The sequence below is a fragment of the Oncorhynchus mykiss genome, chromosome 26 (genome assembly GCF_057628025.1).
Source record: "Oncorhynchus mykiss isolate SJ-2025 chromosome 26, ASM5762802v1, whole genome shotgun sequence".
NCBI classification, from domain to species: Eukaryota; Metazoa; Chordata; class Actinopteri; order Salmoniformes; family Salmonidae; genus Oncorhynchus; species Oncorhynchus mykiss.
The window spans coordinates 8,690,735-8,706,007 of record NC_143047.1 but is presented as its reverse complement, the minus strand read 5'-3'; the positions used below and the strand labels follow the sequence as shown (position 1 = coordinate 8,706,007).

The 15,273-nt window shown below is 39.9% G+C and overlaps 1 protein-coding gene across 13 annotated transcripts in view; it reads left to right on the top strand.

Moving 5' to 3' along the window:
- The first annotated feature begins 3,552 nt into the window (after positions 1 to 3,552).
- The window catches only part of LOC110506319 (diacylglycerol kinase zeta), a 141,906-nt gene continuing 130,185 nt past the window's right edge, over positions 3,553 to 15,273 (top strand). For all 13 annotated transcript variants that reach the window (XM_090221939.1, XM_090221934.1, XM_090221925.1 and 10 more), the window contains exons 1-2: positions 3,553 to 3,866; positions 3,978 to 4,290. In XM_090221939.1, coding sequence (XP_090078065.1) covers positions 4,016 to 4,290 — 275 coding nt within the window. In that variant the 5' untranslated portion in view covers positions 3,553 to 3,866; positions 3,978 to 4,015. The remainder of the gene's footprint in view (positions 3,867 to 3,977; positions 4,291 to 15,273) is intronic.

The following is a 15,273-nucleotide window of genomic DNA, read 5'->3' as shown; positions in this document are numbered from 1 at the left end:
CATGCTTTGTAAGTAGGAAAACCTGCAAAATTGGCAGTGTATCAAATACTTGTTCTCCCCACTGTATCTGTTTGTTTTGCACAAATAAAAGAGCCTACTATGCCTGATATGACATTAATGTATTTAGATTTATCAATTCGATCTGCACATTTGCTCTGTTTTATGGAGAAGCGTTAATATATTTATTGTTACCATGATAGTATGCAACAGCTTTGTCCCGTGATGGGGTATTTGATTCAGGACTCAAGACTGGGGTGCCATGGCAAAGAGCAGACAATTATAAAGACTAGAAATCCCTGGCTGTCTGTTTCACACTCATTGTGACCCTAGTGAGCGGATATAGATGATGAGAGTTCACAGTCCTCTCATTTCCATGGCAACGTCAATTCACAAGGCTGAACAGTCTAACCTAGTTACCTCTTCTTCATCCAGGACAAACCACCCGAGCACACCACAGTACAATTCAATGATTCTTTTGTCAGAAAAAAAATACTCTCTAGATCGAATATGCACTGCATGAAACATCTAGTATGAATGGAAGTTGTGGAGTGCATTCTTGGGGCTGGACTAACAGTTGCACATTGAATAAATATGTTAATCTTCACTCCAGCTCCCGATATCTTACAAACCAGGGTAAGAAAAACATAGCAGTAGAGATGATTCCACACGCAAGAAGAGTTTCTACACCAACACCTTTCTCATTTAGCTAAAAACCGAATGTTTTGTCCAAATCAATTCAAATAGCGTTTCATCTGCTCCCTTACCTTTCCCACATTTCCAAGGAAAACTGTCACTAAATCGACTGTCACTAGTCCTTTACATGCCCCAAATGCTTTGCATATACCGTATACTTCATTTTTTGTGTTTGTTTGTCAAACATCCAACAGTCTGTTATTTCAGTCAGGGCTCTGTACAAAGGTGTGGCTCCCTACTATTGACTTTGGGCGGTGGAGCAACTGTTCTATCCAAACTGCAATGCAAATGAACTGTATGAATATGCATGCCTGATTACATGCCTGTATGTTTGGAGAGTTACATTGTCCATGGCAGGCACATGATACTTTATGTCCATGCATAATGCAACAGAACAGAATGCAAAGCATGTTGTATACATGTTACAACATACACTTTGACAGGATCATTGCGTGATATTGATGTAATGTTTTCCACATGCATACATGCATACCTAACATGATGTCGGCTTTAGTTTAGAGCAATTCCCTTTTAACATCCCCGTATCCTACATGAGATCCTTCGCTGGAGTAATCAACCACAGCCTAATGCCCCATTATCTGACCATACTGAAAATGGATCCATATAGCTGTGCTCTGTGCCGCATGGCTTGTTCTACATTTGTTGCTATTGGAATCAAGTTAGACAGTTCCTGTCCGCATTCAACTGTCCCCTTTTGAGAAACTCAAACAAGTTGCCTACTAAAACAACTTGGCTACGTGTAAGTAATATTTCGACCGCCTGCTTAGGAAAAAAATATGCATTTCCAACAATCATTCAGGCGTATTTCACCTTGTGGCTGTGATGGTCTGACTCACTGGGTAACACCAGGTCACATAACAACAGCACAGGAAAGGTCAGACATTGATTGGCCCAGTTCCACTGTAACCGTTGTCATAACCATCATTGCTGTACTAATCATTCAAATAGTTCTAAATTGCAGTGGGACCAACAACTAATTAGGCCTACAGCAAACTAGGCTACAACAAAGATCAGGTACAATAGTCTACCTCTAACAAAATGCCTAAAACAACTCAATCAACTGCAAATGTTCTCATGGCACTGTTTTGGTGTAGTTTTCCTTTGGGATCATTTGCGCAGGACAGCTTCCTGTTTCCTAAGGAATTGCATTCACCAGTTTAAACAGTTTTACAGCCCTTTTTAAGGACGATTTGACAAATGGCTTAAAGTAGGCTATACTGTGTTTAGCATACCTTGGTTGACTAACATAAGGTTACACAGGTTAATCATCACTCAGGCCTTTTCAGAGTATTGTTTGGGTTAGGCCACCGCAGTGATGAGGTCTTCCTAAGAAGAAAGCAATAGGTTGTGAACAATACAATGCATCAATATGGTAACATACACTATTGAAGAAGAGTAGCCTATAGACCTAATTGCATGTTTGGTTCACTGGAAAATGTAAAGTAGGATAGAGCAATTCCAGTTTTACCTCCAATCTTTCATTTGATTGGAAGTATTTTTATTTTCTCACACAGAGTTTGCAGAGATACCGCCTGCCGCCAGTGAATGCAGAAGCCAAGGGAGAGACCAGTGTGTTGTGAACAACATAAGCATGAGCAACAGGAGTGGAATTGGCGGTGTGTCTTCTAAGTCCCCCATTGAAACTGATGCAAACTGATACAAATATTTGAATCATGCCACAATTGTACCACATAATACTAAACAAGGTTGGAATGTTGCTATATCAATTCAATAAAAGAGAATACTCAGTTATTTTGACACAAAAAAAAGTACAAATCTGTTGAAATCGTACTGTGGATGTAGACCCCAGAATTTCCTGTTTGCTAAATTCACCCAATATCAGTTTATGTAACAAAACAAGCATAGAAATCCCAGAACTGACAAGGTAAAAAAAAATCTGTCGTTCTGCCCCTGAACAAGGCAGTTAACCCAATGTTCCTAGGCCGTCATTGAAAATGAGAACTTGTTCTTAACTAACTTTCCTAGTTAAATAAAGGTAAAATAAAACAATTAAGTAGAACATGTAGAGAAGTCAGTGCTAGTAAGGGTGGGAATTCAAGTGCAGTGTTTGAAGCTGGTGCACAAAACTGAAAGTAAAAGATGACAAACCAAAATGTGAAACAGAGCACATAGAACAGATCTACAGCTTCTTAGACTTGAATTTCAATGAGAATGGCAGATCTATAACTAACATTTCTATGTGAATGTGGTCGGTCCCTTATGAAAAAAAGATTGCAGTCAGAGTGCAGTATAACTGCAGTATGCTGCAAAAACTGAGTCCAAAATAACACCTTTTTTTTTACTGCAGTAGTTTTGCAGTGTAACTGGAGTTACAGTGCAGTATAACTGCAGCTCAACAGCAGTACACCTGCAGCTCAACAGCAGTACACTGCAGTTATTCTGCAAGTACAGTACTGCGAGTCGACTGCAGTTAGTACACTTTCAAAATTGCTATATTTGTTTGTAAAGGGTCGCTCAAAAAGTAACATAATTGCAGCTTTAAATGGGGTATCAGCCTATTCAGTGACACTCACAGAACACTGGTAGAGTCATAGCTCTTATTGCGGGACTTTAACTGGGGGAAATCACCTTCCCAGACAGTCTATTGTCTATACATCCACGTTGCGATTTCAAATAGTGCGATTTTGTCTTTTGTCAAATCTATAAAACAACACTCCAACTTTTTTTTTAGCATTCATTTGTACACGTGTGTCATGATTCCACTATTTTCATCCCTTTGCATCAGTTTCAATCGGGGACATTTATTTTTTAAGGTTAAACGCCGATTCCACTACTGTTGTTTGCGCTAATATTATTCACGACCCCACGTGTGGTTGCGCTCAGAGATCAGAGAGAGGAGAGAACTGGAGCGAGCCGCACAGCTGTACAACCGGTTTCTACTTGTTAATACAACCACAAAGTCACAATTGGCTATATCGTAATAATTCATAATATAACAAAAATAGCTTTTTTTGTAAGGTTAGGCATACGCATAGCGGTGTGGTTAAGGTTAGCTTTAACATCCATTTTTAAGAAGATAAACTGTAGAAATAGGCGGGGTTTATGACTTTGTGGCTGTGGTAAAACGACCCCCGTGAAACCTACGGCCACAGGATTTCCGTCTTCGCGTGAATACCGGCGACTATAACCAGGTAAATTCTGCTTAACAAAGTCAGTATCTGTAAGCATATTTGTCACATTGCAAGACGAGTCATAGTTTTGCTTTGGACTTCCAGTGTTGAACACAAGCTACTTTATTTTAGGTTGCAGCACTTCACAGTTGATCCACAGCACGGTATCGATGGCTGAGGCACCGGATACCGGGGACCGTGTAACCCCTATCGTCCATAGCTCTACGGATTCACCCACGGCGACACTGGTGCCACCAACCATAGAAGAACGGGCTGAGGAGGAGGACGTTTTCCTGCCCGAAATGGTGTCACCTGGTCCAGTCTTCAAGACGGGAGAAGTAAAAGGAAAAGTGTCAACTCGGTTGGAAGGTGCGGGGGCATTGACAGCGGAGCAGTTGGATAACGACTTCTTACACTTCGCTATTAGGAAGCAGGTATCATACAGGTAGTACATTTTGAATTTATCCTGCACTTCCTATCTCAATCCCGCACGATATTTCATATAACTACTTCAGTCGGCTACCAATTGTCTGAAGTTGTCTAAAATGTGCAACTTGAAAAAGTCAACATCACCTGCAGCCATAACTATCTCACCTGGTAGCTACTGTCAATTATTTGTAGACAAGACAACATGTGTCCATGTGAGCTGACACCCCATGGCAATATGGTTCTTCATCTAATAGATAGGCCTACATTGAAGTTATCATTAGGCTACGTGATCCACTACAGCATTTTAATAGCATTATAGCAATTTCACATCTGTCAGCAAGGCCATCCTAATGTTCAGTTACCACAGTGTTGGATATCATTCTTACTAAAAGCACCTGCTAATGTCCTTTGGAGTATAGTAAATACATGCTCGTTCATGTCAGCAATGGGGGATGTCAGGAAAGCAACATACTTCTGTGTCCTCCTCAGTCATAACATTGAATTTGAATTGAACCGTAATTCTTATTTACCATGACGCCAAACCCGGACGACGCTGGGCCAATTGTGCGCCGCCCTAACTCCGTTAATTCACAAGCTTTTGGATTAAATACTCTTATCCTTCAAAATCTCAGACTTTTAGGACCAACAATCTTGCTTCTTATTGGAATCCGGGCTATATCAAATGGCTTGTAGTATTATATATTTGACTGGCTGCCCTCAGGCTACTGTTGGCTTCCTGACCCTGTTTGTTGCAACTCAGTGTGCTGTGCAAGTAAATGACATGACAGAGTGAGCAATTTGCCTGCTAACAGTCTTCTGTCAGGAGGAAGTGATGCACAGAATGACCTTTGACCATGACCCCTTACACATGAACCGTGGACAAGTTTTATTAAGCATTCACACAGACATTACTACCACACTCTGTTACATTTGAGTCATTTAACAGATGCTCTTTTCCAGCGTTAGTGTATTTCTAGTGAGTGCATTCATCTTAAAAATGGCTAGGTTGGACAATCACATATCTCAGTCATAGTAAGTACATTTTCCCTCAATAAAGTAGCTATCAGCAAAGTCAGTGGTAAGGGGAGGTGGGGGGGAAAGTCAAGTGCGAGTGTTACTTCACTGGGAAAAAAAGGGATTTGGCTACAGTATAGGATTTGGTGTACAGAAGGATTTTGACTGATATACAGCATAACTGTATAATCTCTCTTTGTATAACATCCACCAGACCACTTAATTCAAAATATTTGGTTTGCAATGACAGCGGTAGTGCAGTTTTTCCTCCATAATCCCAACTGTTTCTAGCTTGATTGTAGAGGATGGTGCAATTGTCTGTGCCCCTGACTGACTCATTTTATGTAAGGATTTGAGGGACTATTTTTCTGTGCGGGCTGTGTAGAATGATGTGACTCTAGTCACTGGGTGTTGGTTATTGAGAGTCTGCCACTGCCAGCGGATGCTGTGATGCATTTGTGGCTCTTATGTAACAGGATGAGCAGCAGCAGCAGCAAAGGATCAGGAGGTTTTTTGCATTGTAAATAAAAGGCACTTACTCTGCTTAGTGAGCAGAATGCTGGGCTGGCTGCATCTACTGGCTGACTGGCTGGTCCATAGAGGCCTGATGATGCTGGATGGTTAAGGCTGGTCTGGCAATGAGTGAGGCTGAGGCCATGTCAGTTTGGCTACATTAACATAGATTACCCATCGCTTTCCTCGGTGTCTGTGACTAACAGCGTCAATACAGTGACTCCAACAACAAGGCCTGGGGTAGTGGTCTCGTGTGTGATTCAGATGTTATTAAAGACCAAACAGCACCTGCAGCAGGGGGTAAATGTTGACCGTTAAGGAGATGAGTTATTGTGAAATGTTATGTGCAACCATTAAAAAAAAAGAGATGTTGTATAATTGCATAGTAATGATAACTACCTTTTTTGTTTGGATGAAATTGTGGATTTTGTGAAAAGCAGAAATGTGTGATAAATACACAATGATCTCTGTTGTTTTGAATCTGTACTCCAGCACTTTGGATTTTAAATGATACAAATAATATGAGGCTAACTAGCAGACTGTCAGCTTTAATTTGAGGATATTTTCATCCATATCCAGTCAACCGTTTAGAAATCACAGCACTTTTTGGTCATAGTCCCCCCATTTTAGGGGACCAAAAGTATTGGGACAAATTCACTTATGTGTATTAAAGTAGGTACAAGTTAAGTATTTGGCCCCGTATTCATAGCACACAATGATTACATCAAGATAGCGACTCTACACATTTGTTAGATGCATTTGCTGTTTGTTTTGGTTGTGTTTCAGATGATTTTGTGCCCAATAAAAATGTCATGACTACATGTGAGGATCACAATGTCTCAGATCAGCTTGGCAATAGCTGACAATCACCAGACCCTCTCCCACACGCAAAGGGGGGAGGAGGGAACGGTGGGGGTTTGACACCTCCACTCCCGGTCGTAAATTTTAAGCACTAGAGAACTCTCAATTCAAGGGCTTTATTGGCATGAGAAATATATGTTAACATTGCCAAAGCAATTGAAATAGATAATCAAAAGTGAAATAAACAAGAAAAATGAACAGTAAACACCCTCACAGAAGTTCTAAAAGAATTAAGACATTTAAAATGTCTTGTATATATATATATATATATATATATATATATATATATTAGAGGTTGACCGATTAATTAGGGCCGATTTCATAAGTTTTCATAATGGGAAATCGGTATTTTTGGGCGCCGATTTGCCAATTTTTATTTTTTATTTTTTATACCTTTATTTAACTAGGCAAGTCAGTTAAGAACACATCCTTATTTTCAATGACGGCCTAGGAACGGTGGGTTAACTGCCTTGGGGCAGAACGACAGATTTTCACCTTGTCAGCTCGGGGGATCCAATCTTGCAACCTTACAGTTAACTAGTCCAACGCAATAATGATCTGCCTCTCTCTCGTTGCACTCCACAAGGAGACTGCCTGTTACACGAATGCAGTAAGCCAAGGTAAGTTGCTAGCTAGCACTAAACTTATATTATAAAAAACAATCAATCATAATCACTAGTTAACTACACATGGTTGATGATATTACTAGATATTATCTAGCGTGTCCTGCGTTGCATATAATCTGACTGAGCATACAAGTATCTAAGTATCTGACTGACCGGTGGTAGGCAGAAGCAGGCGTGTAAACATTCATTCAAACAGCACTTTCGTGCATTTTGCCAGTAGCTCTTCGTTGTGCGTCAAGCATTGTGCTGTTTATGACTTCAAGCCTATCAACTCCCGAGATTAGGCTGGTGTAACCGAAGTGAAATGGCTAGCTAGTTAGCGCGAGCTAATAGCATTTCAAACGTCACTCACTCTGAGCCTTCTAGTAGTTGTTCCCCTTGCTCTGCATGGGTAACGCTGCTTCTATGATGGCTGTTGTCGTTGTGTTGCTGGTTCGAGCCCAGGGAGGAGCGAGGAGAGGGACGGAAGCTATACTCTTACACTGGCAATACTAAAGTGCCTATAAGAACATCCAATAGTCAAAGGTTAATGAAATACAAATGGTATAGAGGGAAATGGTCCTATAATTCCTATAATAACTACAACCTAAAACTTACCTGGGAATATTGAAGACTCATGTTAAAAGGAACCACCAGCTTTCATATGTTCTCATGTTCTGAGCAAGGAACTGAAACGTTAGCTTTCTTACATAGCATATATTGCACTTTTACTTTCTTCTCCAACACTTTGTTTTGCATTATTTAAACCAAATTGAACATGTTTCATTATTTATTTGAGGTTATATTTATTTTTATTGATGTATTATATTAAGTTAAAATAAGTGTTCATTCAGTATTGTTGTAATTGTCATTATTACAAATACATTAATTTTGTAATGTTATTTTTTTATTAGTCCGATTAATCTGTATTAGCTTTTTTGGTCCTCCAATAATCGGTATCGGTATCGGCGTTGAAAAATCATAATCAGTCGACCTCTAATATATATGCAGTGTTGTAACGATGTGAAAGTACAAAAGGGAAAATAAATAAACATAAATATGGATTGTATTTACAATGGTGTTTGTTCTTCAATCGTTGCCCTTCCCTTGTGACAACAGGTCACAAATCTTGCTGCTGTGATGACACACTGTGGCATTTCACCCAGTAGATATGGGAGTTTATCAAAATCCGGGTTGTTTTTGAATTCTTTGTGGATCTGTGTAATCTGAGGAAAATATGTGTCTCTAATATTGTCATACATTTGGCTGGAGGTTAGGAAGTGCAGCTCAGTTTCCTCCTCATTTTGTGGGTAGTGTGCACATAGCCTGTCTTCTCTTGAGGGGCAGGTCTGCCTACGGCGGCCTTTCTCAATAGCAAGACTATGCTCACTGAGTCTGTACATAGTCAAAGTTTTCCTTAAGTCTGGGTCAGTCATAGTGGTCAGGTCTTCTGCCACTGTGTATTCTCTTTTTAGGGGCAAGTAGCATTCTAGTTTGCGCTGTTTTTTTTGTTAATTACCTGACACAGTTACTTTCTCACAGGAGCTCACTGTATTGCTCAACCTAAGGTGAATGATTTGTCACTAGGTCTGTCCTATTGTTATACTATGTAACTAAAGGAAACACTTTTAATGCTGTCCAGATGGTGTTTCAGATTGTTTCTATTTATAGCAGGGGTTGGAACCGGTTCAGGGAACAGAACTGAAAATCGGAACAGAAGCGTTCTTTTAAAAGCATGGGAACTGGTTAATAACGTTATTTTAGGTTCCTGGCATTTTTTTCCCCAGTCCCACAAAAAAAACATAACAAATTATGCAAAACCCTCACTCTGTCACTCGGAAACATATTCTAGTGTCTGCCTGCCAGCTGAAAGTCTTTGCCAGTGCGTGTGTAGTAGAGGTCGACCGATTAATCGGAATGGCCGATTTCAAGTTTTCATAACAATCGGAAATCGGTATTTTTGGGCGCCGGTTTTGCTGATAAACAAACAAAAAAAAGTATATATTTTTGATACCTTTTATTTAACTAGCCAAGTCAGTTAAAGAACACATTCCTATTTTCAATGACGGCCTACAAGTGTGAACGGTGGGTTAACTGCCTTGTTCAGGGGCAGAACGACAGATTTTCACCTTGTCAGCTCAGGGGATCCAATCTACCTTATAGTTAACCAGTCCAACGCTCTAACCACCTGCCTTTCATTGCATCGTTCCAGTACTCTGCTGCCTGTGACTGGAACGAATTGCAAAAATCGCTGAAGTTGGAGACTTTTATCTCCCTCACCAACTTCAAACATCAGCTATCTGAGCAGCTAACCGATCGCTGCAGCTGTACATAGTCTATTGGTAAATAGCCCACCCATTTTCACCTACCTCATCCCCATACTGTTTTTATTTATTTACTTTTCTGCTCTTTTGCACACCAATATCTCTACCTGTACATGACCATCTGATCATTTATCACTCCAGTGTTAATCTGCAAAATTGTAATTATTCGCCCACCTCCTCATGCCTTTTGCACACATTGTATATAGACTCCCCCTTTGTTTTCTACTGTGTTATTGACTTGTTAATTGTTTACTCCATGTGTAACTCTGTGTTGTCTGCTCATACTGCTATGCTTTATCTTGGCCAGGTCGCAGTTGCAAATGAGAACTTGTTCTCAACTAGCCTACCTGGTTAAATAAAGGTGAAATAAAAAATAAATAAAAATAAATAAATTGCACTCCACGAGGAGCCTGCCTGTTACGCGAATGCAGTAGAAGCCAAGATAAGTTGCTAGCTAGCATTAAACATATCTTTTAAAAAACAATCAATCAATCATAATCACTAGTTATAACTACACATGGTTGATGATATTACTCGTTTATCTAGAGTGTCCTGCGTTGCATATAATCGATGCAACTCTGGGGGATGATTTAACAAAAGCGCAATCGTTGGACGACTGTACCTAACCATAAACACCAATGCCTTTCTTAAAATCAATACACAGAAGTATATATTTTTAAACCTGCATATTTAGCTAAAATAAATCCAGGTTAGCAGGCAATATTAACCAGGTGAAATTGTGTAATTTCTCTTGCGTTCATTGTCAGGGTATATGCAACAGTTTGGGCAGCCTGGCTCGTTGCGAACTAATTTGCCAGAATTTTACGTAATTATGACATAACATTGAAGGTTGTGCAATGTAACAAGAATATTTAGACTTAGGGATGCCACCCGTTAGATGAAATACAGAACGGTTCCCGTATTTCACTGAAATAATAAACGTTTTGTTTTCGAAATGATAGTTTCCGGATTCGACCATATTAATGACTAAAGGCTCGTATTTCTGTGTGTTATTATGTTATAATTAAGTCTATGATTTGATAGAGCAGTCTGACTGAGTGATGGTAGGCAGCAGCAGGCTCGTAAGCATTCATTCAAACAGCACTTTCGTGCATTTTGCCAGCAGCTCTTTGCAAGCACAGCGCTGTTTATGACTTCAAGCCTATCAGCCTAATGGCTGGTGTAACCAATGTGAAATGGATGGCTAGTTAGCTGGGTGTGCGCTAATAGCTTTTCAAACGTCACTCGCTCTGAGAGACTTGGAGTAGTTATTCCCCTTGCTCTGCAAGGGCCGCGGCTTTTGTGGAGCGATGGGTAACGCTGCTTCAAGTGTGGCTGTTGTCGATGTGTTCCTGGTTCGAGCCCAGGTAGGGGCGAGGAGAGGGACGGAAGCTATACTGTTACACTGGCAATACTATAGTGCCTATAAGAACATCCAATATTCAAAGGTATATGAAATTCAAATGGTATAGAGAGAAATCGCCCTATAAATACTATAACTACAACCTTAAACCTCTTACCTTGGAATATTGAAGTCTCATGTTGAAAGGAACCAACAACTTTCATATGTTCTCAGGTTCTGAGCAACAACGTTAGCTTTTTTACATGGCACATATTGCTCTTTTACTTCTCCAACACTTTGTTTTTGCGTTATGTAAACCTAATTGAACATGTTTCATTATTTATTTGAGGCTAAATTGATTTTTATTCATGTATTATATTAAGTTAAAATAAGTGTTAATTCAGTATTGTTGTAATTGTTATTATTACAAATAAATGAATAAATAAAATTTGTCAGATTAATCGGTATCAGCTTTTTTGGTCCTCCAATAATCGGTATTGGTGTTGAAAAATCATACTCGGTCGACCTCTAGTGTGTAGGCTATATACCTGCCCCTCCCCTCCGAAGCATAGGCTACTGTAGTTTACTGGCGTTACAAGTGTGATTCAGAAATTAGGGAGAGAGATTTTCAGAGGAGAATGGATTAACTTTTTTAATGCTAGTTAAGGATACTGTAGTTAGCACGTTTCACATTTAGATTTATTAACTACAAAAAGGGAAGACGTGTTTTATCTTAATTCTGGTGCCGCTCTGCACACGCAAGCTTGTTAGCTAGCTAGCTCTGGTCCAACGTTAAGCCAACTTTCTAAAGTTCAAAGACATTAAAAGTTCCTTCATAGAATCCGCGCCTCCGTAGGTATAATTCTGTGGGCCTAATTCAGAGAATGCATGTCATAACAACAAGATGCCCAGCGCTTCAAGCCAAGCCTCCTCCACCCACTCTCATTTCAGCTACACTTGTCTGTCCAATACATGTAGTCAACTGTATAACTTGCCCGCTCCATCGCAAGCTGCTCTATCCGCACTGATTGAAGTAATTTAATATCGAGCCAAGTGTTAAAAAAATAGATATTTCAGAGGTTTAGAAAGGAACGATATAAACCATTACTTTTTTGGGGGTTCGAACCGGTTCAGAACTTTATTTTGCTGGTCGGAACAGTGGAATGGGGGGAGAAAAATGGTTCTGTTCAGAACGAAACGATTGGAAAGTAATATGTTCCAAACCCTGATTTATAGTAACAGTCCTGATCATTTGGACCGCCAAGCATTCCGCTGTCTGAATGCCAAATTGTCCTTGTTTGTTATTTGGGGTAGGCTCAAGGACACAGACAGGTGCGTGCTCTTCTGTCCAGCAGATTAAAACTGGGGGAAATCAAAATGTTAGAAAATGAACAAATCCACGAATGGCAGCTAAATTTAAGTCCCAGGTTTCCTCAAACTCTTTAAACTAGGATGAATTAGACCTAGTTTCTAGGCCACCAGACAAATAGGTTTCTTTCTATTTAATCTCAATGGGTTTAACCTGGTAAATAAATGGTGCCATGCAGTGTAAGTAAGGGTAAAGGATGACTGAGAGGTTACAAATTGATCCCTTCCATTTGAAACTAAATTGAGGGAACCTGTGGCATACTATATTGTCTGTTGGACGAGAGCTTTGGTGATCTCTTACTGTATATGCAAATAAACTGTACGGATTGTTTGGTGGAGAAATGGGAGCAACAGATTAAAGTAGAGCTTTTTAATTCCATTAGCCCTTCTATGAGCTACGCCTGGGATTATCTTCTTTCATGATATGCACAGACAATAATAGCAATCTATATTTTCAAAAAGGATGTGGGTCTCGTGCTCATATATCACAACCTCCGCTGGCTTTTCGAGTGGCCATGCGTGAGTCAAAGATTATATAGCCATGTATACAGATGGAGATTCAAGTGAAACAAAATCACATTGATAATAAAGCCTGCACGACGACGTGCACCACACGGCCTATTGAAATGCATAATGACCTTAAAGTCACCAGGCCTCTACTGAAATATGGATAATACCCTTTGTACTCCTGTCCTGAGTCTTTTGCATGTTAGAAAGATGAAGGAAATTGTCATCCTGTCATTGACATTGGGTCACTCTGTGTTGATGCAAAATCTAATTTAACAGGCTGTATATACACTGAATAAACAGACAATGCTAATTTCAGCTCATGTTAGGTCCTCTGTCTCTGTGCCATGGGTCGTATGCCTATAAGGCAGGTCCTTATGGCTCTATTGACACTCTGATTAAGGTTGTTTGTGGTTTGATTGAGGGAGATGCAAGGAGACAGCCCCTCTAATGAAGGGAACTAACTGTCTCGTCTGGACTCAACATCGACCAATGACACTAATGGATGCTGCCCGTAGACCCTCCTCTCCAGTTATTTGTAAATACCCGCATTTCTTGTGATTTATTGCGCTGCACTCAATTACTAACAGGTTGCATTTCCATTTAAACAATAAACCCTGACTTTAAAAACAAGAACTGTAAAGAAATACATAAGTGTTTGTCAGAAAAATAGGTGTGGAGAAAAATAGGTGTGGGCCAGACAGAGGTATGTTCACTACCGGTCAAGAGTTTGGGGCCACTTAGAAATGTCATTGTTTTTGGAAGAAAAGCACGTTTTTTTTTTTCATTTTAAAATAACAACATCAAATTGATATGAAATACAGTGTTGTAAATGACTATTGTAGCTGGAAACAGCTGATTTAAAATAAAAAAAGGAATATTTACGTAGGCGTACAGAGGTCCATTATCAGCAACCATCACTCCTGTGTTCCAATGGCACGTTGTGGTAGCTAATCCAAGTTTATCATTTTAAAAGGCTAATTGATCATTACAAAACCCTTTTGCAACAGCTGAAAATTGTTGTCCTGATAAAATACATTTAAAAAAAATGTATTATTATTTTTTATTAGCCTCTTGTGGGTTCAATTACAGGCTCAAAATGGTCAGAAACAAAGACCTTTCTTCTGAAACTCGTCAGTCTATTCTTGTTCTGAGAAATGAACGCTGTTCCTTGCGAGAAATTGCCAAGAAACTGAAGATCTCGTACAACGCTGTACTACTCCCTTCACAGAACAGAGCAAACTGGCTCTAACAAGAATAGAAAGAGGAGTGGGAGGCCCCGGTGCACAACTGAGCAAGAGGACAAGTACATTAGTGTCTAGCTTGAGAAACAGATGCCTCAAAAGTCCTCAACTGGCAGCTTCAGTAAATAGTACTCGCAAAAACATCAGTCTCAACGTCAACAGTAAAGAGGCGTCTCCGGGATGCTGGCCTTCTTTATTTCTGACCAATTTGATGTTATTTTAATGGTCAAAAAAATGTGCATTTCTTTAAAAAAAACAAGGACATTTCTAAGTGACCCCAGGGCTCTGAATTGTCTGATTCTACAAAGACTTCTGTCTGTGGGAGTCATTTATTATTTCTCACAGTCAAGTAATCTGGTTTTCCAGGAAGTGTCTGCAGCCATAAAGGACCAGTTAATAATGTATTTTCCTCTCTACAGAGGCTAAACAGGCCATTGTGTCTGTTCAACCTCAAAATCAATACCTGCTCTATGGCAGTGTTTCCCAACCCTGGTCCTTGAGCACCCCCATCAGCACACAGTTTTGTTGTAGCCCTCGACAAACATTCAACTCATTGCGGGCTTGATGATTAGTTGACGAGTTGAATCAGGTGTGCTTGTCCAGGGTCACAATAAAAAAATGTGTACTGTTGGGGGTAGTCAAGGACTAAGGTTGAGAAACACTGCTCTATGGAAACAAAAGTTATTTGAGAACATTGGGCAACAGCTGGTATGAAACTCTGAACCTCATCATGAATGACTCCACTCAGACCAGAGCTCTGTTTGCTGTGGACTAGATAGGTTGGCATGTGAGAGTATTCAGGCCAGCCGCTCCCAGACTTTACTTCATTACTAATAATTCAAATAAAGCTATTTATTATGTGTGTTTTTAAAATGCCGGGCGGTTAATTTAGTATGTTTTTGTTTTGAACTCGCTGACATATGAAGTCAAGGAGAGCAATTATATGTGAAAATGAACGCGCCATACAATTTGTTTAGATCTTCCACTTCTCTACCTGGATCTGGTGAATCCAATATCCCTTCTATCGGAATACCTCTTCCCATTGTCAAGTTTGCAAATAAAATACTGCAGTTTCAAATGAAATCAAGAACCATTGGGAAACGGCAGCACTCCAAAATGTTTTTAAAGCGGACAAAACTACGTCGCTGTAACGGGTGTCGTCGTCGGATGAGGAGGAATCGGACCAAAGCGCAGCGTGGTGAGTGTTCATGACTTTTATTG